Source organism: Haliotis rubra, unplaced genomic scaffold (assembly GCF_003918875.1).
Source record: "Haliotis rubra isolate DU_JTF1 unplaced genomic scaffold, ASM391887v1 Scf364, whole genome shotgun sequence".
Lineage (NCBI taxonomy): Eukaryota > Metazoa > Mollusca > Gastropoda > Lepetellida > Haliotidae > Haliotis > Haliotis rubra.
In genome coordinates, this window is record NW_025767040.1 from 82,460 (window position 1) to 109,777 (window position 27,318).

Consider the following 27,318-nt stretch of genomic DNA (forward strand, 5'->3'; position numbering starts at 1 on the left):
CTAAGTGTTGACGATAAGCCTTTTACTTCCCGAGTGCCAGAGCATCCGGTACGCCACGCACATGCGCACTACATCACATTACATCACATGATGTATAATATCACTACGCTACATTCCCCCATGTTTAATCATTCACACGCTACACATGCCGATTGTGTTAAGGTGCAATTCATGTTCAACATATTTACTCAGTCTTTCAGCAAACTCCATACTCTCAAGTGGGTATTTGGCTGCGAGGAGAAACAAAACACCATAGTCTGTATGTTTAAGACAGCCTTCTTATCAGCGAAGTACTTAGGGAGAGGGATATAATTTCTTGCTGAAAGGGGAACACACTCAGATGTGCTGGCGTCTAAGTGGACACTGCTATTCCCCACCCACCCTCGGGCTGAAATTCCTGAGTGGTGGCGTAAAGTTAGTCATATGTCTCGGCAATTTGATCAGATATTTCAACAGCATTAGAAATGATAGAATGTATACGCCTTCTTGGGGGTTCTGCTTGAATGGTATCATGTCAGGAACCTCTTCATAGTTGTTCCCCAATTCGGAAATCACCGAGAGTAGTCTCAATGTTCGTCTTGAATGAGCTGCAAAATGTCAACATTATTTGAATCCCTGGATGCCAGGGTGGCTGACGAGACAGCTCCCCCAAAGCCTACACCTGTCCACCTCAAATCTGCCTTCGCCTGATCTGACAGCGCTTACCTACCTGTCACAATGGTCTATAGTCTCACGGTAGCATCGTTCTGGCAATGGTCTGACAACTGAAACGTTCCCTTGCTTTCTTGGAACAAAGACGGTTACAGTACCCTGCCGTAATGACCAAGCCAATTACATGTTGCCCACTCAGCAGGGGACGTATTGTCAGCTGATCCAATATTCAAGTGGTGTTGACAGGAGCGTTTAGCTACGGGTCGATTCAAACGAGTGGTCAGGGTGTTCAACGCGATACGACACTTACAAACGCTATAGTTGTTGTCAGCAACTCTGATAGCGACCTTATTGTATTAGGAAATGAGCGTTTGTCTGTCTTCGTGATAAAACAGAAGCGACAAAACCCTTTCCACATTCATAAGAAATCTCTGATAAAAGCAGAGTCGATTGTACAATTGTGACTATATCATGAGGATATATTTGTTTCAGAAGCATTACAGCTGTTTGATGTTTGTAAACAAACCGCGTCCGCACGAGACAATCTCGTGATTGTCACCATGCAATACGATGACAGAGCATGTGTTTATGAATCTCTATGAAATAGTGATGATACCATGGGTTCGCGAAAAGGTGAATGTATCCTGCCCCACCGGTGGTACCCGTCATAAACATATGCTAAGTCTAGTCAATTGCTCACCTGAAATAATTCGAGAATGCATTGGTATAAGTCAAAATAGGGAATTGCATCGGACCTCATTTTTGTCTCTGATTCATCAAATTTGGAGATTTCCTCCACATGTCTCACATAAAACTTCTTGAAAGCTTTACTGAGTCATTGACTGTTGTAACCTTGATCAAACAACTTCTGAACAAGAATGGTATGACGCTCTTGAAATCCTGATAAAAAGAGCATGCTCGGCTGTACCTCAAAAGTAAGTAAAACTGAAAATAGCTATTAGTAATCATTATTTACATTATGTACAGACCAGATTATGATAGGCATATAATTTGAAAGCATTATCCTTTATATATACTTCGTTCACATTATAACAAATATGTAATACCTCATTGCATGATAATGTGAAGCAAATATATTGATCAGGGAACAATTGTCACCTGCCAGGATTTCTGTTGTGAAATATACGTGATATTACAGAGCTCCCTGTAACCTCTGGCTCGTGCTTCTATGTGCAAAGACGTAGTTCAAAGCTGTCCGCCTAGGTCCCAGATACCCAAGTTGTCAGCCAGTTCAAAATCACACATGTGGTTCACTAACCTTATTGACAATAGCTGTATATCCATAAGAAACATAGGTTAGTCCAACTCATACCCCAGTAGTAAGTAGGGCTTTGTATTGCCCCAAATTTCGTATTGCGATATATTGCGATACAGTCTTCTGTATTGCGATACGTATTGCAATATATTGTGAAAGAACAGTTATTGAGATCTGTCCACTTGGTAATATTCTTTTACCTTCAAATTGAATCGCAGTATATGTGAGTAACCATTGTGCATTGTATAGCTTCTTTCAAAGTGACAAAAGGAAAATCCAGAAAATTCTTCTGTTTATATTTTTATTTTAGAACAGAAGGGATCGACACTCACTAAAAAATGTAACTGGCCCTCCTGGCTAGTGGATTTTGTATGTCACTAGTCCTTTCCAAAAATTACTAGCCCTACGCTTTACTATAAAAAACAACACTTTCAACAAGTCTTTCTTCTAATTGTAACTGCTGTCCAAAGGAAAGTTAACGCAGATAATTATTATGATTTCTCATTTCATATATATGACAAATCCAACTGAAACTACCTTACACCATATCCTCCATCGACCCACTCATACTATTTATATACTTTAACTTCTTTAAACAGCAAAGGATGCTGAACTTCAAATAATTTAAAGAGTTAAAGAATTTACTGTACACATCTTTATTACTCAAGAAAAATTAATTGATGTCACAATCATGTGACATGATCTTGAAGTGCACATTCTAATAAAAACAAAGATTTATGCGCCCATATCTTTGTGTAAAAGTATTATAAACATTACTTATTTCACGAATGGCGTTTGGTACACTTTCTCATAAAGACATGATTTAACAAAAAACTCACGGTGGGCAAAAGTCTATATCAGGTAAAGTACACTTTAGACTGAAGAGAATAAGCCTACGTTTATCAAGGAAAATATCAGCTCGTGAAACATTATTGCTATGTCATACACCATTTAAATTTTATAGGTCTAATCCAACTGTTGATAAATAGCAAAGGTATGTTTATCCTATTATTTAAATAATACACCTTCAATTTAAATAAATTTGTTTCTAATAGCAATACAAATTTACACACTTAAAATGTCCACATAAACCAAGTAGGAGACGTAAAGTCCCACTATTTTTATCCATTTGTAAGATGCCATAATATCCTCTTACCTATTTCTTTTGTATTTTCTTTTTTACGTAATTAAAATTATTATATAAAGATGCATTAAATAATATGTACATATGTATTTCCCAATAACCGTGGCTTTTCACCTGGTAACATGACACAACATTGGGAAATGCCTCCGTTTTCGAAGCTCCGTATGAACAACACTTGAGAAGATTCATTTGATGCATGGCGGGTACTGGTCCAAAGCTCTAATCATCAATAATATCACAGTAACCTTGCCAGGTGTATTTTCGCAGATGTAAGAAGCAATGATAAAGATTGATTTATAATGACGCTTTTTCGCCACAGTCTGCAATAAGGTTCGTGATTGGTAAAAATCATGCTCGTAAGCCAATCATATTACAGCAGTGGGTACCGTCCTCATAAACGAAAACTTTTAGACAACTTTTGGGTACAATAATGCTATTCTGAGCGTGTTAAGCAACAAATCGCCATATATACGCAAATTATGGAACTTATTGGACGTATCGTGCTAGGTGGCGACCTGTGACAAATATTCTTTATGCAAATGTTTTCTCATTGAACATCGTGTCCGAGCATGAAGATCGAGGCTACGAAAGCCGAGATGTCACTTGGCTTACATAACATGATCGCTCGAAAAGATGGAACTAGAAACTTAGATGTACGTTTGACCAAATTTATGACAACTGTTGATTTTATTCATTAGTTTATTCAATTTTAATGATTTCCTCGAAACGTCGATACTTTGCACTTTGACAATTTGTAAGTGGACTTGTTGCCAATCATTTGGAAAGACTTCCGCCCAACCCTACCCACCACCACCCATATTACCTGTATATACATATGCATCTTTTTCCTCACCGTTAAAATTTAGGGGATATACGGGCGGAAGTCTTATGTGCGGTGTTGAATGGGTTAAAATTGAACAAATAAATCTTTGGCGGTATACCGGTACGTCATAAACGTATCGCGATACGTAATTGTTTCAATTTCGTATACCGGTAATACCGTGCAGCCCTAGTAGTAAGATACTGTACTATACAAATACGGCGGGGGAAATCCCAGGTAGAATTGGCCTTCAGCAACTCGTACTTGTAACAGTCAACTAAAGGAATTGGGTGGTCAGGCTCAACCTCTTGGTTGACACATGCCATCATATTCCAACTACTTAATTCGATGCTCATGATGTTGATTTATGAGGAGGAGGACCAGCGCGAAAGTCCCCCTTGTACGATCTCAGGAAACTCGATCTGAAAAGACCCGACAGCTGCCATCTCAACATCTGTCTTGGATGTATGCTGGAGGCAAAGGTTTAGAATGTGCTGGACATGGATCTTGATAAGACTGAGATAAGGAGGTTGTGAAGCCGTAGTGCGATTGGGCGTCAGGGCATATACTAAAGGATGAGAATCCGACTCTGATGGAGAACACACAGTTTGTTCCACAAGTCAGGACTGGCAATGTCCCATCCACGTCGGTGACTGAAGAGCTCGCAACTGTGCATTGACAAAGGCGGAGACAAAGACAACCATCCTGTCATCGTGACCATCAGAAAACAGCAAGAACCTTTCACTGTCCAGTGTTTCTGTCCACACCCCATCCAGATTACCCTCAGTTAGGGTCAGCAGCAAGCTGTGGCTTCTGTGTCTGCAAAGTGCGCTGTCAAGGGCTAGGATGGCAGTGAAAGCACCACCTCCTGGTAGTGCTTTAGAACTTCATCCTTGTAGAGGGTTGGCATGGACACTCTTCCTCCTGGGCTCATTTCTTCAGTGAGTTGATAAATCAGTTTTCCAAGTGCATGTCTTCGCAACACACCTCCAGTGAACACAGTTCTAGTTTTGAAACAGTATCCAAGAGGTACTTCTCTGTGACCTTTATTAAAGCCCAGCCAATATTGTGACATTTTTTTTGAAATTTGTGACAATATATACATACTTTAGTAAACACATACAAGCTACATATTTACATTAGCAAATATGTCATTAAGTATGTCTTCATAGTATTCACTTCTCAATGTTGTAAGTTGTCCTCCGAAATGAATAAACAAACATTGCCAAAAATACAACACTCCTTCGATACATGAACACTGGCCAGTCAATATTCACGACAGAACTAATGGGTTTAGTAACAGCACTCCATGACCCGCTCGTTAAACAACACAATAGAATCTTAATTCTTACAGACTCACTCAGCAGCCTCCAAGCAATAAACAACAAAAACACCGAAAACCAAACTAATACACGAAATACTGAAAGGTATTCAGGATCTACTTGCCTTAAGCATAATTTCCTCCACATCAACATCATCATTATCACCCTCGAATTGCGTAATAGTGAGGTCATCGCTCACTTGTAGTATTCAATACAGTGAAGATAACTACAAATGTCTGGGTAAATTTCCCATCAGTATCAGGCAAGAGATATAATTACATTTCTGACAAGTTGTTTCGTTTAATGTTTTAATGGAAACTTTTTACTTTACAAATCATGAATGAGAACATATCACTTGTTTATACATGATATGATGAATTACGCTTGTTATCTATAAACTCCATTTAGTAATAGTTCTTGTTTCCGCGACAACCGCTGTCCCTTATATTGTTTACTATCAACACATGCAGCTATTGTTTACTTTGAAATAGTGAGTGAGTGAGTTTAGTTTTACGCCGCACTCAGCATTATTCCAGCTATATGGCGGCGGTCTGCATGAGCATCAGTCTGCGCAATTGGGAATCAATGACACGTGTCAACCAAGTCAGCGAGCCTGACCACCTGACCCCGTTAGTCGCCTCTTAGGACAAGCATGGGTTACTGAAGATCAATTCTAACCCGGATCTTCACGGGTAGTAGGAGCGGTGGGATAGCACCGTGGTATAAGCGGTGCTCTTCACAGCAGACAGACAGATTGTTTATTGAAGTCTCACCTCAATATAAAATGGATACAGCACAAAGAAGCGATAAACGTTAAGTCACTCCTATAAGGAGTTATGAGAGACTAAGTTTTGTAAACTGTACACAAAGATAAAATATATTGTTTAAAAAGATAAATGTTATAATAAATGAATATAAGCAATTAAACTATCAAGCTAAATTAGGTAGTATATACATACGCTTATGCATACACATAAGATTTACGCTTAGAAAGAATAAAAGGGCAGGTTTTGGAAGCAAAAAAAACTCATTAGGGCTGGATAAGTTAAAATATAACTTTTGATTGTCATTAAAACCATTTAAAATATTACATTCATCATTACATTTGTTAATTAAAATATACCTTTCATTCATATACAATAGAAATTTGGGTAATACATGGCATTCATCTTCCACCTCATCCTTACAATATAAACAAACTTTCTCATTTAAAACAGTGCAATCATACCGGCCAGTCTCAACCTGGAATCGGGGCCACACCACATCTAAAATTAGGTAGAGCTCGTCTGTGTGACCTGGGGGTGGGACATTCTACACAATATGCAACATTAAAATCAGTCTTAAATTACAATACAATCTCAACGTATCCCCTTTACCCGTTGGACTACAAGGTTGTGATATTTCCTGTCGCCACTGAACAATCAACCTATCCATCAGTAACCGTTTAACTTCAGAAACAACACACTTTACATGATAAGTATAAGAAACATTAGCAAAGTGAGGTAAATCCAAATCGGAAATTTTAAATTTTAAAATTCCAATGTATCTTATTATTAAAAGCTTGGCTATTACCCCTGTTAAAATTTCGAGCCGTAATCCTATCCTATCCTATGTTACATAAACGCTGTAAAATCTAACAACGCTACACCACTGTAAAATAAAAGATGGCGTCCAACCCATATCCCCACTCACAGTATTATTCGGTGCAAACTTAATCCTAAAAAGATGCGCATTGCCCTATTATGCACCCAATATAGCAACACCATACTCCATTGTGGTCCAAACCATAAACTTATACAACTTTGTGTAAATGTAGTTCATCCTACGTAACAATTTAAACGTAGTTATCAAAATACCTAAAGCCTTACTGGTACAACCTGCAACAGCTTTTGCCATACTTTTATAATCTAAATATTCAGTTCATAGTAAACCAAGTTAGTTATAACAATCTCGTCACGATATGGCTGAAATATTGCCGATGTGACGTTAAATAATAACTCACTCACTAGTTATAACAATCCACAATTTCTAAAACTTCATCACCACATTTAAACTGATACTATGTTCTACCAAGAGAAGGTGCTCTAAAATGTAGACTTTGCATTTTAAACCATTTACTGATATTTTGTTTAAAACACACAATGACTAACATAACAGTTAAATCATTCTCACTTTCTGCTAATAAAACATCATCCACATAGATTAAAATACCAATTGTAACGTTATCAATATTTACTCCTAGTGATACGATCATTAATGTGTTAGATAAAAGGAATTGGTGCTAATAGACAACCTTGTCTTAATCCACAATTCACATCAAACCAGAGTGTATAGAGCCCATTTAAGCGAACACCACACTGAACATTTTTATACAGGGAAATTAAAGCTTGGTATACATTGCCCTTTACGTCGGCATTTAACACTTTTTCCGTAACAAGTTTCTATCAAAGCAATGGTATGCCTTTTTCAAATTCACAAAGACTGGAGACCTCCTATTTATCTACTGACTTCAACTCTTTATTCTTATACTCTTTATTCATAAGTCTAAAAATAAGATAATTGCCGGAAACATTCTTTTGATGATGTATCGCAAGCCGACGCACTGAATACATTCGCTCAGTCCGTGAGTTGTTGGCTTAGTTGGTCGGGTACAATGATAAGGATCTGTGTGTGTATGATATACAGTTTAATTCACATCGTTCCTTACAGTAAGGTCGTCAGCTTCCTACCCTGTTACTGTGTACACATTCTGTACATGTTGATATTGGCATATGTGTTAATAGTATATATAACCGCTGTATTCATTTACAAAAGCATGGACATTTTCAGTCACCGTGACCCTATTGAATTGATCGGGTAATACAACCATCAGAAAACATCTCTAAAAGCGTAGGTGGAATATTCCGCAACGCTGTCGCTGTGCGACAATCAGACAAAGTAAAGTAGGTCAACTGGTCTTTCGCAATAAAGACAGCGACAAGCTGTTACTCTATATAAAGGACATGTAACCATGGTCAGTTTCACAATGGTGGATAAGATGTTTACCGGGCGGTTTCTTCTGGGAGTATTGCTGTGCCTGGTGCTGGGATTTCAGGCTGCAGGTATGTGCGACTGAATGCCTCTATACTTAGTTAGCTTTCACTTTTGGTAAATCTCTCTCGCGTGGTTCTACACCGCGAGAGAGTATGTACCTGGCCCACACGATCAGATGCCAAGTGAAAGAGGACAACGTTGTTGTTTAACAGGTGGAGGACAAGTGTCAGAAATATCAACGCACTTTATTGCCACGCCCTTCCATCTCGTGACTACGTTATTTCTCGATATGCGTTGGTCTATGTTCGTTATCGATCTAACAACTGTAAATGACCGAATTTCGCGCAGGCAGGTATTTTCCATGTAAGGCCTGGTATGCTGAAATGATCACGAGAGTTCCGGAGACTGTATCTGAAAAACATTATCCTCCTCTTATTCGTGTCATAGGTTTTTGATAAACCACCATGTGCTTGTAAATTTACAATGTCAACAAAAAAACTCATGTGTTATTATGAGATGTTCATTTCTTCGCACAATCACACTCCCCCACCCCCACCCCACTTACCCCGAATATGCGTATCATGTTTTGAGGACCCTCACTTAATTCCCTGTAACCCACACCACTCCTATTTTAAGTAACCGTCCTTTCCAGTTCTCTATCGGCATAACAATGCTCACCACCTGACTGTATAGATTTTGGGGTATCAGCTTAGTCCTAGGCCTACTTCGACATATCTTACCTACAGTGACCTAACTTGTGAGTTTCAAAGGAACTCTGTATTCCCAAAATACACATTGTGATATTTGTGAACAGTATTCAGTGAAAGAACTTTGAACAATTGCGTCTGTTTTATTGTTCGGGGTTTCACAAGATTTACGCTCAATCTGTGAACATATACAATTTTGATGTTAAGACAGAACCCCATATACACACAAAATATATTTTTGGGAACTCCGTTTAAACTGAAAAGGATCCCCGGTTTCGTGGGAGGTTCAGAAGCTAGGGAAAATGTAGATTTGCTTCATTTGGGGCCTTTGTATTGCACTGTATGTATATAGGACTGGGTGGAACTGAAAATAATATACATGTAGTGAAGGAACTGTAAGACAGACACATAAACAGTGAATATTATTTCCAAGATAGGTAACGTATGTTCATCCATGACGTGTTTTCCTTTTAAATGAATTCCATGGATTTTCTGGTCCAGACTCGATTGTTTGCAGACGCGTAATACAGTTGTAATGCCGCTCGCGATGTAGTCAATACCGTACAATCGACTTTGCTTTCAGCATAGATTTCTTTAGAAAGTGGGTTTTGTCGTTTCTATTCAACAAATAACAGAGAAAATATTCTATGTGGTTTATAAATAGAGCTGACAATATAGGTCTGTGGTTCACAAAGGTATATGTCACGTCCTTTATGAAGATCTTGTCGGTCAGGTCACTAGTTTTTCGAAGCTCTCTTAGCGCTAAGATAGTCATAAGTTAATGTTGATATATGGCACTTACGACTATCTTAGCGCTAAGAGAGCTTCGAAAATCTAGGCCCTGATCAGTGATTGTGTTGACTAAAGTGTGTTTTCTTTACCAGGGGCTTGCAATGAGGTTCTCCAGGCAGAAATGTATGAGAAGACGTTTGATTCTGAAGGATACCCAACTAGTTATGGAAGGTAATATACAAATGATCCATCATCAACATCTCGCAGTTTCCACCAACGCCCGATCAGGGATGCATAGCCACGTGACACATGTATATGTGCCGATACCTGATACATATTCATAACTGTAAATGAATCACGATCAGGGATGCATAGTCACGTGACACATGTATATGTGCCGATACCTGCTATATATCAATAACTGTAAATGAATCACGATCAGGGATGCATAGCCACGTGACACATGTATATGTGCCGATACCTGATATATATTAATAACTGCAAATGAATCCCGATCAGGATGCATAGCCACGTGACACATGTATATGTACCGATACCTGATATATATCAATAACTGTAAATGAATCACGATCAGGGATGCATAGCTACGTGACACATGTATATGTGCCAATACCTGATACATATTCATAACTGTAAATGAATCATATCTATTTTCAGCCACTTGGCATGACATGACAGATACTGTCCATTGAGTACATGTTCTCTTAAAGGGCTCCATGCTTTACGTCACCGACAACATTAATGGGCACAATCTACACGCCTGTTTTTCACATAAGGCCAACATATCGGGGACAAATTGAGAAACACATATATTTCCCCATTGTAGACACTGCGAAAACAATATATGGTAGAAACATACTGAACTGGAAAAACAGTAAACAGAGATTCCGACTTGGACATTGTGCAGCAACGTTAAAGTATATAAGACACCAGAGGAAGACACTTACGAATTGACTTGCCTTTACTTGTGTTTGTGATAGATGTCACAGTAGGGACAGGATACGCTTTCCTCTTGCGAACACCTGCCTGAAGGACAACACATGTAACATATGTGTCAGTGGTAAACTCCCTGGAAGCGTTCAGGACTCAAACTGTCGAACACATCCACCCAAGAACCTACTCTCCGCGAACAATGTTCCCCAGCTTTGCCAGATGTCTGACATATGTCCCGTACAAATTACCATGCGACACACAGGCACTCACTCACCCACCCACTCACTCACTCACTCACACAGGCACCCATACACCCACTCGAGCCCACTCTCACATACGCTCTCACAGTGACTCATACATACACTAACACTCACAAACATTCTCTCCCCCCTCTCTCTCTCTCTCTCTCTCTCTCTCTCTCTCTCTCTCTCTCTCTCTCTCTCTCTCTCTCTCTCTCTCTCTCTCACACACACACACACACACACACACACGCACGCACACACTCACACACACGTTTATTGCGTATTTGGGAGTAACAGGCTACATCGTAGTCTTCCTCTGTTTCAGTAATGTCAACTGCTGGTGGAGAATAGAGACATCCAGGTCTGGAGAGCAGGTCGTGGTGTCCATCATGGATGCTGACATAGAAGTGGGGTCATCTAACTGTAATGCTGACAGTCTGACGATTTATAACGGTAAGATTAATAATTTTAAGATACAAATACTCTGCCACACTGAAGCTCAGGAATGCTTAATTTACAGTAACATCCCCTTAACACAAACACTCCACTTTAAATTTTTAAAATGGAATTTGTTCTGTCAAAATAAATCACATATCATTGTGAAAACACTGCTTTGGTGTGTTTAGAAGTGATATACAATCGTCGGACGGATGGAATTCAGAAACGTTTGAAAGTACTTTATGACATAACAAGCAATTAACTTGAAACACACTATGGCTTGAAACACACTATGGCTTGAAACACTATGGCTTGAAACACACTATGGCTAGCACACTGTTGACGTTGCCCAAGCGTCAGTCTGTTTTCAACATCATTCTCAGTAATATTCCAGTTATATGACGCTGGTCTTGATCGTGTCTAGGGCAGACGATCCAATGTCTGACATCATGAGCATCGATCTGATCGATAACTAGGATACATTGACATGTTATGTGTATCTTCCCCATAAGAGATTATTTGCCAACCAATTTTGTTGATTAAAATGTGCACTTACAAGGTTCCATGTCCTCATGGTATCCTTTGGTCTAAAGTACAAACTATATGATTATATTTATTGTGGGAAAACATTGTAATTGTTTCGTTACATTTTAGGAAACAGTCAGTCCAGTGACGTGCTCACAACATTCTGCGGAACCGGAAATGAACAGTTTATCAGCAATGGAACATCTCTGTATATAGAATTCAAGACAAATAACCTCATCAACAGGAAGGGATTTAAAATCAGATATTACAGTGCAAAAAGTAAGATACACAACTCGTTTTGTTCATCATTTACATTTCAACAACCTTTTAACCATTAAGAGTTAAACAAGTATACTATCTTGATGGCATTATTTTACTTTTGTTGCCATTACTTTCTGTTCACGTTACTTCTGCTGCTGTATTTCGGGCAATATTATACTACCCATCAAAAGTTTAGACTCACTTAAAGCATTCACTATATGTTATATATATATATATATGGTTACATCGAAGATGAATTTCTCCCCAAACTTGGAGGAACCAACTGCAAACCTTATGCAGATGAATTGCATGAGGATCATGCATCAAACTGCTGAAAAGTATGTGCAAATATCATGCATGTGAACAGCTGCGTTTTGGTGTTAAGTTTTGTTAAGAATTTTCACTGAGTTTCATCTTTTATTGAACTCATGACAATAATCTTTTCAACGTTACGAATTTGTTTTACAATACATCAGTTCATGTGTAAACAGTACCTTGAAACGGTATGGAATATTTAGCAAAATCTAGTTTAGAACAGTTGATTGAAGTAAGTGGCTACATTTACACTATTTATTTTAGTTCAGTCATCCAGTTTAGTCTAACCTTTTGATGTGTAGTATATATTGAGGCTTATTACCGACCAAAGTTGATGTTTTGTTTCAGTTGTGACTGATTGTGGAGGCTCCTTCACAGCCACATCGTCAACACAAAACATCCAATCCCCGTCGGCGAGCCAAATCAAGTAGGTTATTATTATTATTTATTTATTTTTATTATATGGGTATTTATATAGTGCTATAGTCCATCCCTCATGCATGCTCAAAGCGCTTCTTTCCATAGTTACCTACCCATGCAGGGCCTGTGACCTTATGTTAACATGCGAATCTTCAGTCAACCCACAGCTTTACACTATTCAATAGCCTCCATCCCATAGACTACATCTGACATTGATTAAATCTATTTTGACATATCGATTTACACAACACGACTTGTTTTAAGTCTTGTTTCGTTGGTTTGTTGTTTAATGTCGCACTCAGCAATATTCCAGCTACATAGCTGAGATCTGTAAATAATCGAGGCTGGTCCAGACAATCCAGTGATCAACAGCATGAGCATCGATGTGTTGCTGAAGGCCAATTATAACCCGGGTCCTCAAGTCTTGGTCCTTATAAAAAGGCTGTAATCAAATGTAATTTCGTAGTCTGACAATCAGCCGTCATGCTGTTAGAACTGGGGTGGAGGGTGCATTGGCGTGCAGCTTACAGGAAAATCAGGTGGTGTAACAACTCAGTCTATTGCCGAGGTGCTAGATATTACATAGGTAACGAAGTATGCCGAGATAACCTGAATGTGACAGAATGTCTGAAACCCTGCAACTCGCTGTGCAGAATTTCGTCCCTTGTGCGAGCCAGGTGTAGGCGAAATGAGGGCAAGTCAAACTGTGATCATCAATGCCAATCCCAATTTACCATTATTCTGTTTCTAGACACATGCCTGCTTACTGGTATCACCAAATTAAGTGAGTGAGTGAGTATGGATTTACCCCGCTTTTAGCAATATTCCAGCAATTTCTCGGCGGGGACACCAGAAAATCGGCTTCACACATTGTACCCATGTGGGGAATGGAACCCGGGTCTTCTACTTGACGAGCGGATGCTTTAACCACTGGGCTACCCCACCGCCCTCTCACCAAATAATAGATTTACATCGCTTTTGGGAGTATATCTACCTCAAGCTGACACGTCATGATAAACAATTGGAAGGCGACTTGAAACCTCACTCACTCACTCACGCCTGTCTGAAGGCAGTTCTTGAACACAATTCAGATGTGAAGAAAACAGCTATCTATTTTATTAGTCTCATGACCATGATCCAGATAGTATGTGTAATGCTAATTAATTACAATATTGGATATCAATGTATGTCCGTATCTGATTTAATATGTACAATAATGTATTTGCAGCTTTCTCATGTGCGACTGGATAATCTCTGCACAAAACAGTGATCAAACAATCGTCCTCGAGTTGGAATTTTTCTCTTCTTGAAAGCCCAGATTGCTGGGCTGACAGACTGTCCTTCTATAACGGACAGGTTGCCACCGGTAAGTTCCCCATAAATAAAACTATTACCACCTCAGTGATAGTAATAAATATGATACAGGTTGGCGTTATACGGGTTGGCGTTATACGGGTTGGCGTTATACTGGTTGGCTGTTACAGGTTGGCGTTATACGGGTTGGCGTTATACGGGTTGGCGTTATAGTTATACAGGTTGGCGTTATACGGGTTGGCGTTATACAGGTTGGCGTTATACAGGTTGGCGTTATACGGGTTGGCGTTATACGGGTTGGCGTTATACAGGTTGGCGTTATACAGGTTGGCGTTATACGGGTTGGCGTTATACAGGTTGGCGTTATACGGGTTGGCGTTATACAGGTTGGCGTTATACAGGTTGGCGTTATACGGGTTGGCGGTTAAGGGTTAGTCCGTGTATGAAACTTCAAAGTTATTAAGCAACGTTAATGAGATGTGTATATGAGATGTGCCAATACAAAATACAGTAATAATTCGCAATGTTTAATAATTGCATTTCATTTCTAAATACGGACACTGAACAAATGACATATTTCGTGACTGCTCTTTCATTTAATGTTTTGTGTTGTTTGTTGGTTTGTTTCTTTGTGTTTAACGCCATACCTAGCAATATTCCAGCTGTATGAATGTGGCCTGTGTATATTTTCGGATCTGAGAATGCATGACTGACATCATGAGCATCGATCTAAACAATATGACATTGTAATATATATTCCGATAACTTAGCATGTTAGTAAGTAAGTAAGTCGTATCTGCAGTATATAAAACTGAAGCGTGTTTTCCTTGGCCCGAAAACCTCAGCGTTCGGGCCCGTGAAGATCCGGGTTAGAATTGATCTTCAGTAACACATGCTTGTCGTAAGAGGCGACTAACGGGATCGGGTGGTCAGGCTCGCTGACTTGGTTGACATATGTCATCGTATGCCAGTTACGTTGATAGATGCTGTTGCTGAAATGCTGCTGATCACTGGATTGTCTGGTCCAGGCTCGATTATTTACAGACCGCCGCCATATAGCTGGAATATTGCTGAGTGTTGCGTTTAAAGACAAACAAACAAATAAACTTAGTGAATATACAGTGATATATGACTGTCTATAACCTATTGCAACGACTACAGATAATTGTATCTTTTTATATTAACACGGCGATTAAGATGTCATTGCGAAGGTTGGCGAGACCATTTCGAGAAAATTGCATGATCTAGTTTGTCAGAAGCATTGACGATAACAGTGTTTATGAGTTAAAGCTTAATATGAAGGGGAATAGTTGCCCAGCTTATATGCCATTGTTCGCATCCGTGGCTGATTGTGATATGATACAGGTGGATGAAAAATATAGACCTAGATACAGAGTGCGGCGTTAAACAACAACCAACCAACCAACCAGATCAACGTTCTGACGACAAATTGGCGTTCTTCGTTGTTTTCTGCGAACGTGATTACCATGAAAGCGGTATAAGAACTCTAATAATGACATGTAATTGTAATTTTGGTTTTTTAATGTTTCAGAATCGGAGCTATTAGCTCATGCCTGCGGCTCCGACTCCATGTTTTTTCAGAGTTCAGGTAACAAAGCCCTTGTGCGTGCACGAACACACCTGAGGACTTTCACAGCTGACATCTTTCGTATACGTTACAAGGTAGTTTACAGTAAGTAGATTTATGTGTAGGGGTATTAAAATATTTCCCCTTTTTTAAAATATAATCGAAGTCATGTACTTTTCATAATGTGTGCCTCGGAGCGAGTGAGTATGGTTTTATTCCGCTTTTAGCAATCTTCCTGCAAATATCACGGAGGGGGACACCAGAAATGGGCTTCACACATTGCATCCATGTGGGAAATCGAACCCGGGTCTTCAGCGTAACGAGCGGATGCTTTATCCACTAGGCTACTCAACCGCCCTGTGCCAAAAAGGGAAAGAAAATTATTTGAACCATTAGGATGTTGTATTGTCGCTTAAATCCAAAGGCTCACAACTGTTTGTGTGTTGGTGGTTTAACACTGCACTCATCAATATTCAAATGAAATAACGGCTGTCTTTAAATAATCCAGTCTGGGTCGGACAATCAAGTGGTTAACGGTCTGAATAAGATGACATGTCCGGTGCAATGTGTGAAGCCCATTTCTGGTGTCCCGCGCCATGATATTGCTGGAATATTCAATTTGTTAAAAGCGGCATAAAACCATACTCGCTCACTTACTCTTCCTATAACCTGTTTCTACTCCCCAGAGACGACGTGCGAGTTGAATGTGAGGCCAGGAGATGACTATCCATGTTACATCCTGTCCCCTGGCTACCCAAATAACTACTACAGGTAAGCCAGTTGACAAATATAGTATTTTGAATGTGATTATTCTAGATTCTGAAATATGTTTAACGTCATCGGACATATAGAGTATACTGAACTATGTCCCGTGTAATACCATATTTATGAAACGCATGACTGGTATTGGTATCTAACGAGCGAAATATTATAGGGGACATCGTTTAGTATTTTATTTATTCCTCATTAGTAAAATAATACCTCACAATTCAAATTACAGAACGAGTACATTACGTCACGCGTATGGATACATTTCATTTATGATTGTAGTCTGTTCAATTTGAGTGTTGTAAAATAATCAAGGGGGTATGAAAAAGGGACCAAATGACTTCAACCAACATATTATTTTTTTATATGAATGCTATTACACGCAACCGAGCACATAGGCGGATCCAGTGTGTGTGTGTGTGTGTGTGTGTGTGTGTGTGTGTGTGTGTGTGTGTGTGTGTGTGTGTGTGTGTGTGTGTGTGTGTGCGTGTGCGTGCAGGGTGCGCACCCCCCACCCCTTTTTGTGCTGAAAGTTTGTTAAATGACCATTGAAACTAGAGGGAAAATGAAGTGTGCACCCCTCCTTTTCTCAAAAGAGTGCAAAGCGGTTTGAATTTTTACATTCTTTTGGAAGTTGTGTAATAAAGTCTATGAACTATTGTCTAATTCCTATATGCGTCAAATTGTTCTCTCTTTTCTAGTAACTTGAATTGTGTGTGGACCTTATCAACATCTAACCCTCGTCATATTGCCCTCGACATCATCTATAACAACTTTGATGAAAGCACTGACTGTGCGAACGATTTTGTCCAAGTGTATGACAGTAAGTACATATTTTATCAAATTATATTTAAGTTCTATTTGCAGGTTCTTAAATCCTGAATTCGTTTACAATTTGGGGGATAAATGGGGTATGACAGGGCTAGTACAATGGTCAAAGGGCTCAGAAATAAAGTTCTAGGGTCGGGTGATCGTGAGTTCGAATCCCCGACCATGACTCTTTTTCAACACCATCGTCGTTCTCGCGATGTCACAATCATCAAAGTGGTATTTAATATATCTAATATCTGCATTACTTTGGCCTTTACTTGTACGTTAATCAGAACATACCTTACTTAAACCAAGTTTTACAAGAAGTGATAAACCTGATATATTTATTCCTGACTGCAGCGAATAATGCCAATGAACCGTTAGGACCACTGTGTGGAGTCCACAATGGCACGTTAATCACGCGGGGACCCATTATGAGAGTTGTGTTCAAAACCAATGGCGTTGGCTCCGGGTCTGGGTTTCGACTGAAGTACAGGAGGGTAGACCATGACGGTAGGTAACATGATAAAATATTTAGAGACAGACAGGTTTATTCGGTAATTGAGGCCCAAGGCCCATAATACATACATTTGGCAAAAGTGAATACATACTGAGTAAAGCTAAGTAAAGTTTAGTATTGATTTGTTTTACAGTTATTCATTCCTTCTACGGCGAACTTGTGAAAGATATTTACTCAATGATTTTAAAATATGTATATTGTCTGATGAATCTTTACGATGACTTGGGATGTGTACAAAACGTATGGCGCTTCTTGTTCATTCTTTTTTTTAACATTTTTTATTTAAAATTGTATTTTTCCGAGATCCCGCTATTAAAACATGTTTGTGGTGACTCATTAGATAATATTACCAGAAAGCATTGTTTTAGGGTTGGTCTGCTAATGTTGTCTTTTCCTTCTTGTAAAACATTACCATCAACAAAAGTAAGACATGACAGATCAAAAATACAAAATATTCCATTGCGCACTAGTTCTGCTCGCGCGAAACTTGAAAAAAACCATGTAATGTTATTTTACAATGTGTTACTGTTTTTTTACAGATTCCTACTTCACCACGCAGGCTCCAACAGCAATGGCACTTACAGCATCATCTACTCCACAGAACCTTACGTCTCCCGGCTACCCTGGCCAGTACTACAAGTAATGTTAATTCCTTATCAATTATGGTAACTTCAAGTCATGTAAAATACGGTGGTCATGTAGAATTCGCCTTATTTTTATAGTTGTGATAAATGCAGGTGTGTACATACAGATTTAGAAATATTCTGGAACTTTTGGGTTTACTTTCATTTATATTTAAACTGACGACTACGTATCAATGTTAGTCTTCGTACGGAAGCTCTTTTTATAATGAGTCAGTTCAGTGAAAAACTTAAAACAAGCATCTGTTATTTTTTCTTTATTATTTTTGGTTCCAGTAACAAATATTATATATGGACCATTTCTGCTGAATCAGCAGCATCCCTTGTCCGAAATCAGGTCATTTCATCCGAAAATCACGAAAAATATAGTTACCATGTATAATTCGCCTAAATAATAGCATTTTGGCTAATCCGACTGTAAGTTAAGTAAACATATTTTCCGTTCAAACTAATGGACCGATGGTGCTGAAATTTCACAAATTCGAATCAGCACAGGTACTGACAAATCTGTTAAGTGATGTTACTCGGACAACTTTGGTCAGTAATGAAGTGTGGTGTGTCGCTGGCATCGAAACAAGTTTCGTTTTCGTGATATTGCAAATAAAAATGAAATTTTGTATATGCGCTTGGCCCATGCTCTTCATTCTCTCTAAATGCGTTTCTTTTTTCTGTTAAAATCATCTTTTCAGAAACTGCTGGAGAAATTTCCCCTGTCAGAATCTCGTCAGATTTTCAAAAAGTACTATTCACGACAATTGCTGAGCAATTCCAAATCAAATTTATAAATTCATGGTCTTAATTTTTGTTAAATGCGTGTTAGGCTTTCTGAGATTGCTAGACCGAGAAGCTGAAGTTTGGCATGTTTTTCAAAATGACCAGATCATTTTTGTTCAAATCATTTTATTTTCATTACATATAAACAAGTAGCTGCCCATTCTTGCTTCATATTGCACTGGGTGCTTTTTTGTAAGTGTGGGAGCTGCTTTATATTGTGTCTGTTTATTCAAAGTTTTAAAACGAAACATTTCTATATTTATTGTTTTTTCGTTTGTTTCAGTAACAAATATTATATATGGACCATTACTGCTGCATCAGCTGCATACCGTGTCCGTATTAAGGTCGTGTCCTCCCATATGATACTATATGATGAAACTTGTAGTCAAGATTTTATCGGCGTATTTGATGGTAAGAACAACCGTTGATTCTCAAATCATTTATTTTGATGGATTTCATTACAAATCTTCACAGATGCTTCACGATTTCTAATTATTCGTGTGTTTAGTTTGTAGATGTTGTTATCTCTATGAAGAGAAATGCTCCTACAGCTCATATTCTGTTCCACGTTTAAAATGACCTTTTTACATATTGAACTGTCATGATGGCACGAACACAAAAGGTCATAATAACCGATGAAGGTTATTATTGTTGTTATTGTGATCCACCTGAACCTTCTGTTGCCAACACGAACACTGTATACATCCATGGTGACTTCATCAACAGGGCCAACACCTTCCAGTCTATTGCTGATGTACATCTGCGACCAGATGACGCCAACACTCCAGAGTACCGGGTCATCTCTGACGGTCACCTTTCAGACGGACTCAAGTTATGTTAATAAAGGTTTCCTAATGGAGTACTACGAAGTGCCAGGTAATAAGTAGAAACGGAAGTGGGAATGGTACTATAGTTTTCCATGAATATTTGTACAATGCTCCATTTGTACCTGTAGCGGGATATCTTGTATGAACGTGGTAAATACGTCTTATAGCTGGTGCCGGGTCATCTCCGTAAATAATTTTTCTACCAAGTGTCAGATAATACTTTAAAAATGTTTCTGATTTAAAAGAAACAAAAACAAAACGAAAGTGTGAACGGCACTATATGTTTCTGTGGATGGTGGTTATGAAATGCTCAGTTGCACCGGTCATCTCTGACAATCTGACGGACTCCAGTTCCTTAAATTAAGTTTTCCGTAGTATGTAGTCGTACCAAGTGTCAGAAAATAAATTTACTTTTTTTAATGTTAAAGTTTTATGAAACTGTTGGGTTTTTAAAAAAAAAACGAAACAGAGAATAGCATTATAGCTTTTGGTATTTATAAACTGCTCAGTTGCACGTACAGCTGTATATCTTGTATGAACGTGGTAAATACGTCATATAGCTGGATCTAATTATGTTGTTCTCCGTGTTATTGGCACCGTATCTTCCTTAGACAAATGCGAAATTTTCATATTCTCTGTTTATCAGTGTCCTGAGACGGTGGGGTACTTAGTGTTTAAAGCGTTCGCTCGTTACGCTGAGGACCCAGGTTCGATTCCAACATGGGTACAAAGTGTGAAGCCATTTCTGGTGTCACCCGCCGTGATATAGCTGGAATACTGCTAAAAGCGGAGTAAAACTCACTCAGTCACTATCAGTGTACATTATTGCAGTGCTTCCTGCTACTTGCATAGGTTGTGTATTACGCAAGTTTCTTGATCGTTTCAGGAACCGCTGTCATAACAACGCCCTCACCTACAATGACAACACTCACAGCCGACAGCAACCGCAAGAACTTAACGTCACCTGGATTCCCAGTCGCATATGCTAAGTACGACAACACTGACTTTAACATCCGACAATCTCGATACCAACATCACATTGAGTGATATATTTATGGATTAGGAGAAGTGAGAGTGCAATGGAATTTTCAGCTGCCTTCATGGTCATTGCACTTTCATGAGGTCATGCGTGATCGTGAATATCAGGAGATTTGCATGTACGTGTTTATAAAGCTTACCATGTCGCTGCACACCGTTCAGACCCAGTGTCCTGCTTCAAACTGAACAGTCATCTTAACGTGTAACCTGGGATCGAACAACCGATTATCCGTTCTCCTGGTAAATGCACTATCCACAAGACAACATGTCTTGAACGACACAGTGGCACGTTGTTTCCATAACAGCCTTTGTCATGCCTGTGGCCTTCACTCGGAGGTCCATTCATGATACAACCCAATGTAGAGAATTCCCATTAAATGTCTGGACTATGTGTAAAAACAGCAAGAGCCCTGGGCTGATGATGAGCATAACCAGGCAGACTTGTCTAGGATCACCCGAACCCTATTTGCACATTCGTATATTTTAATAATATAAAATATCAGTATAATAATATGGTGTATTTACTCGCATGCTATTCTCGTGCAAGTCTAAAGTTTCATAGTGATATACATGTTATTTTCATCTTCGAAACTTATTATTCTTACAATATATGATTAAAAAGAGTTACCCTCGTGTGTATGTTTTGTAAACGATGGTCCGTTACATTCCCTTTTTTCTCCTAATAGACGATACGGAAATAATACAATATATCAGCGTTATAAACGACACTAAAACCTTCCTGATAAGCATGGATAAATTCGGTCATTTGTTATTGTCAAAGATTACAAAAAATTGTACATATTGTCTGTAGCGACACATACATTCATTTTTCAAGTATCGTTTTAATTCAAGTGATGAAGTATACATATGGACCATCACGGCAGCCAACAATACTCAGTTAGTCCGAGTTGGAACCGTGCAGTTACAACTACAGTACAGCAACGGTTGCACGAAGGACTCTCTCTCCTTCTATGACGGTATGTTCAAAACGACACGAAACTGGTTTACAGAATTCTCAATAAACATTGTGCTAAACTGGAAAGTCTGAAATAGATCCCTCAAACGTGCTGTGACATTTTATCAATTTATCATTTAACATACAATATGATCTAGATATCAGGTTTTCTTTGCTGAGAACAATTCCTGTAAACAATTTAAACATGGCAATTAATGACAATATCATCCATTAAAACAGGTAGCACTGTGAATGACCCTTTACTGAAGACTATATGTTCCCGGACAAGCGTTCCGATTGACAGTACTGGTCCTTCCATTACGCTCAAGTTCTCCACTGACAGCAGAGGTTTCAACAAAGGATTCCAGTTGGAGTACAACTCATTCACAGGTAAACAATGGCTGCAATATATATTCGTGTGTACTAATTATGACTGACTGACTGACTGAGTTTGGTTTTACGCCGCTTTTAGCAATATTCCAGCAACATCACGGCGGGGGACACCAGAAATGGGCTTCACACATTGTACCCATGTGGGGATTCGAACCCGGGTCTTCGGCGTAACGAGCGGATGCTTTAACCACTAGGCTACTCAACCGCCCCGCACTAATTATTTTAATTTGACGCTATACATCGTGAATAAGGGTGTCGTGTACATTTCACAAAGGGAGACAATTCATAGTCAAACTTTTTAGTGAATATTCTTCACAACTAACTCTGGGATTATGTTTGTTTTGTTTCTGTTTGTTCGTAGGCAAACATATCCATCATAGACCCTCATAAATATGTCTAAATGTAATTAAATGTACCATTCTAGTACCTGTTATCCAGAAATGTGTGTTCATGCGTTGGTACATGTGTGCATGCGTGTGTGTGCGTGTTTTGTGACAAAGTGCTAGTGCGATGCTGAATAGATCGATGCTCATGCTGTTGATCACAGGGTTGTCTGGACCAGATTCGATTATTTACAGACTGCCTTCACATAGCTGGGATATTGCTGTGTGCGGCGTAAAACTAAACTCACTCACCCACTCACTCACGTCAATTTGACGTTTCATCATCAATAATGCCAAGGTCACCTGCACATTTCTACTTCGTATTTTTATTCTTCATATTTCGTTTTTGGAACAGATATTCTTAGTCTTACCGCTCAATACATAGTCTATTATATGAGCACTTGCTTGATCAATATGCAAACATGGCTCGGACTGAAGGACTAAAATAGTTCAAACCAAGTCAACCATATCCAACTCCTGACTCACTGACAGAAGAGACATAATATACATCAATATCCTTTGCAGAACTTGAACCCAACGCTTGCAACGGAACTGTGACCGCCTCCAGCCGTGAGAAGTACCTGACAACACCAGGATACCCGGGAGTCTACTCCAAGTAAGTCAGACTGGTTTAAAGCTGATTTCGGCAGTATTTGTCTTACATTAAGGCATGTCAGCTCACTCTTGGAGAAAAGGCTTTAGTAATGAACGACAGTTACATCAATTAGGAGGGCGTAACTTGGGTGATGCCGAGCTAAGATTTGCCAATTTGTTGAAAAACCCACAAGCAAGACTGACATACAGAAACATGATTAGGAAGGATCCATGATTCGAGCGCGGCATAGCGTCGTAAGTATTACTACAATCAGTTATTAAACGTATGCATTTATTGTATATCCACAACAACACGTGAATGTTGTTCCGACTATTGTTCAGACTCCATGTCACACTGCCTATATTGAAGCTCATGATGTCTATCTCTAAATTGTCTGGTCCAGACTAGAATATTTACAGACTGACGTCATATAGCTGGAATATTGCTTTGAAAGAGTGAAACAAAAACAAACAAACAGAGCATGGATCGGTAAAATAGATAGTCCAGGCAGAATAGGCACCGTTGGTGTTCAACTACTCTACACATATATCCTGTACACTCCACGCTGTTCTACTGAATGTTTCACATTCTGAATCTGAGTGTGCTATACCTCTCGAGTTACATGACAGAAGCATTCAAGTTCAATTCAATCAGTGTCAGTTTATATATAGGGCCATCCGTATTTTGAGAGTTTCTCATGTCCATCCCCAAGCAAGATCGCGAAGAAATACATATTATTAATAAAAACATTTTCAGTTATTGTGTAACTCTTTTTTTATGAAATTATGGTCCATTAATTATACAAATTCCCCACCATAATCATAAATAATCTCCACTAACACAGGGTTAATTATATAATCCCAAGCATAATCATAAGAAATCTCCACAAACACCGAGTCCATTGTATAATCCCAAGTATGCCATAAGTATTCGTTTGGGAAACACAATCAAAAAGTTCACGAGCAAAACACCACTGACTGAGAACGCTACATAGTCAAATAGTTAAACACCACCAAATATTTAAGGTCTGTGACTCTTTTCATTGGCAGCAATATAGACTGTGCGTGGACAATACGAGGTGTGTATGGGACACGAATAACAGTAAAAGTGGTGGATGCAGACATTGAGAGTTCACCAGGCTGCAAAACGACTTCGTACAGGTCATTGATGGTACGTGGTAAATTTAGAGACTTGGTAACCAACACCAGCTGATGGTCCATGTGACACTTAAAGCCTGGCATATTTTGCTTGAATGAAGAGAAAGGATGGATATTAATCCAGACTACAAGGCCGCGTAAATCTGTCGTCGCTGATTAAAAAATACCATAACTGTATTTCCTTCCGCGAGGGAAACTTGTAATTAACCAAATATGGTATCATTCTCTTCCCACAGGGGTGACTCCTGTCATATCTTCCTACGTAGGTATTTGACCTTTTAAGATTTTTATATACTTTTACGTTGTGGGGTAGCCTTGTGGATATTGAGTTACCCAGATATGTTTCTGATGTTGCTGGCGTTCAATATCGCTAAAAGCAGTGTAAAACCTAACGAACTCTGTATCTCCAATTGTTCACAGTTTCAGACGGTTCTAAAGAACTCGGGCGCTTCTGTGGCACGGACAAGAACACCTACGTCAGTGCTGGGTTGGAGGTCGAGATTGCTATCCACAGTGATGGTAACGCAAGAGGGCGTGGCTTTAAAATCATGTACACTGTAGGAGATCAACGCACAACTGCTGCGACAACTACGGGTAAGTACGAAAACATATATATGTGTCTTCAAATTTGTCTTTTCAACATTGACAATTACTGACTGACTGACTGAGTTTAGTTTTACGCCGCTTTTAGCAATATTCCAGCAATATCACGGCGAGGGACACCAGAAATGGGCTTCACACATTCTGCCCATGTGGGGAATCGAACCCGGGTCTTCGGCGTGACGAGCCAACGCTTTAACCACTAGGCTACCCCACCGCCTCGACAATTACTCGTTTGTGTATGAAAACGTTCGTCTTCAAAAGTGTCTTCTCTTGTTATTGGTGTTTTGTTTTGTATATTATTTTGTTGCTTTTTTTCAGAAATACATTTTTTTCAAAATATCAAAAGTATTTTAAAGGGAATTAAGTTTGAATTCCAACATGTTTATGAAGCATCCTGTAGCATTAGTGAGAGAAGAATGATGGTCTTGCAAGAACATTTACGTCCGCCTCAGTTACTATATGAAGTTAAGTTCCCTTGAATGTTGTACTCCGTATAATGAGTGAGTGAGTTTAGTTATACGCCGCACTCAGCAATATTCCAGCTATATGGCGGCGGTCTGTTAATAATCGATGTCATATTACATGGGTGTTACATCAATGTCTTTTTCACATACATGCACGTGATATCGATGTCTTTTTCATATATATGTACTTGAAGATCCTTTTGATGCTGTTTCGCTAATGCATGTAAATATCGATCTTAGTCCATATTGACAGTTTCAGCACCTTCTACCGATGGAGCTGTGAATATGAAGACATGAAACTCTTTAAAACTAACAACTTCATTTTTCACAATGGGTATATGCATTCATATCAATGTCTTTTCACATCTTCATGTACATATAAATCATGCCATTGTCGTATGACATTGTCGATGTCACCCGTGAAGATTAAGGTTAGAATTGGTCTACGCCACCTTCCCACGCTTGTAGTAAGAGGCGACTAATAGCATTTGGTAGTCAGGCTCGCTGACTTGGTTGACACATGCCCAAGCACCCCAACTGCGTAGATCGATGCCCATGGTGATGATCACTGGGTTGTCTGGTTCAGACTGTCATATTGCTGAGTGCTGGGCTAATCAACAATATAATATATGTCATGTAAACCATGTCGATTTCACTTACATAAACTGACGTTCAGAAGAAAGTACACAGTCACCTGATTCTTTGGTAAAATGTTTTCTTTAAAACAACATTAATATTTTAAAAAGTGTTTTGATTCTGCCTTGTCACAAACATTGTGCAAGTGTTTCCAAAACAACAGATATTGTACCCAATTACAACATAGCTAGCGAAATATTTATGGTTTTAATGGATATAGTCCCATAACGCCATGTGTGTACTTTCTTATGAACGTCAGTATATAAGTCACATCTATGTCTATTTTATATACATGTGGACAAGTGGACCATATGGATGCAAATATAGATCATAGATCATATTAAAGTACTGATATATATATGGTGTATGTGTGTGTGTATATGTATATATATATACAAATTTAAAAGTGTCATCAGTATACTAGTATACTTGTAACGTGTGTATTATGTGTGTGTGTGTGTGTGTGTGAACATATATTTCATGCAAATGCCTTTTTACATCCATATGTACATACAGATGAGACTGATGGTGCATGTCATATTAAGACTTAATCTGTTACAGTTTCAGGACCTCCTTCTGAGGTTACAGTTTCAGGACCTCCTACTGATGGAGCTACAAGTCAGCTGGTGAATGGACTATTGATTGTAGTTATAGCACTGCTTGTCTAACAATTGAATGTGAAATACATACATTATCAATTCGTTACATTTAGTTACAAGTGACGTTGTATCTTTGGGTTTTAACGTAAAGTAAATAATGAAGCGTATTTGTTACACATGTCAGATGTATTCTTACCTGGAAATCTGTCATTACAGTTCACAATAAAAGTATACTTTTAAGAAACAATCCTTGTGTGTGGAAGTAGTGTCTTGTTGCAATGTCAGTGAGTGTCGTTTGAAAGTGCAGTATAGCTTTATATGTTGGACATGTATGTTGACTGTTTGAAAATTAATATTACGCATTGTTGTCATGTGAACAAAGTCGTATAATTTAATACTTCTTTTCATTCTAA

At 38.8% G+C, this 27,318-nt stretch overlaps 1 protein-coding gene across 1 annotated transcript; it reads left to right on the top strand.

Annotated features, from left to right (window-relative positions):
- The first annotated feature begins 13,734 nt into the window (after positions 1–13,734).
- Positions 13,735–26,974, top strand: LOC124285621 (deleted in malignant brain tumors 1 protein-like). The gene is made up of 15 exons (XM_046721883.1): positions 13,735–14,206; positions 15,707–15,847; positions 16,429–16,513; positions 17,212–17,333; positions 17,681–17,833; positions 18,380–18,479; positions 19,539–19,666; positions 19,982–20,131; positions 20,969–21,071; positions 21,973–22,097; positions 22,316–22,465; positions 23,377–23,467; positions 24,496–24,623; positions 25,024–25,197; positions 26,868–26,974. Exons 2-15 carry the CDS (start codon positions 15,745–15,747, stop codon positions 26,972–26,974), a joined length of 1,719 nt encoding a protein of 572 aa, XP_046577839.1. The 5' UTR covers positions 13,735–14,206; positions 15,707–15,744.
- Positions 26,975–27,318: the final 344 nt, after the last annotated feature.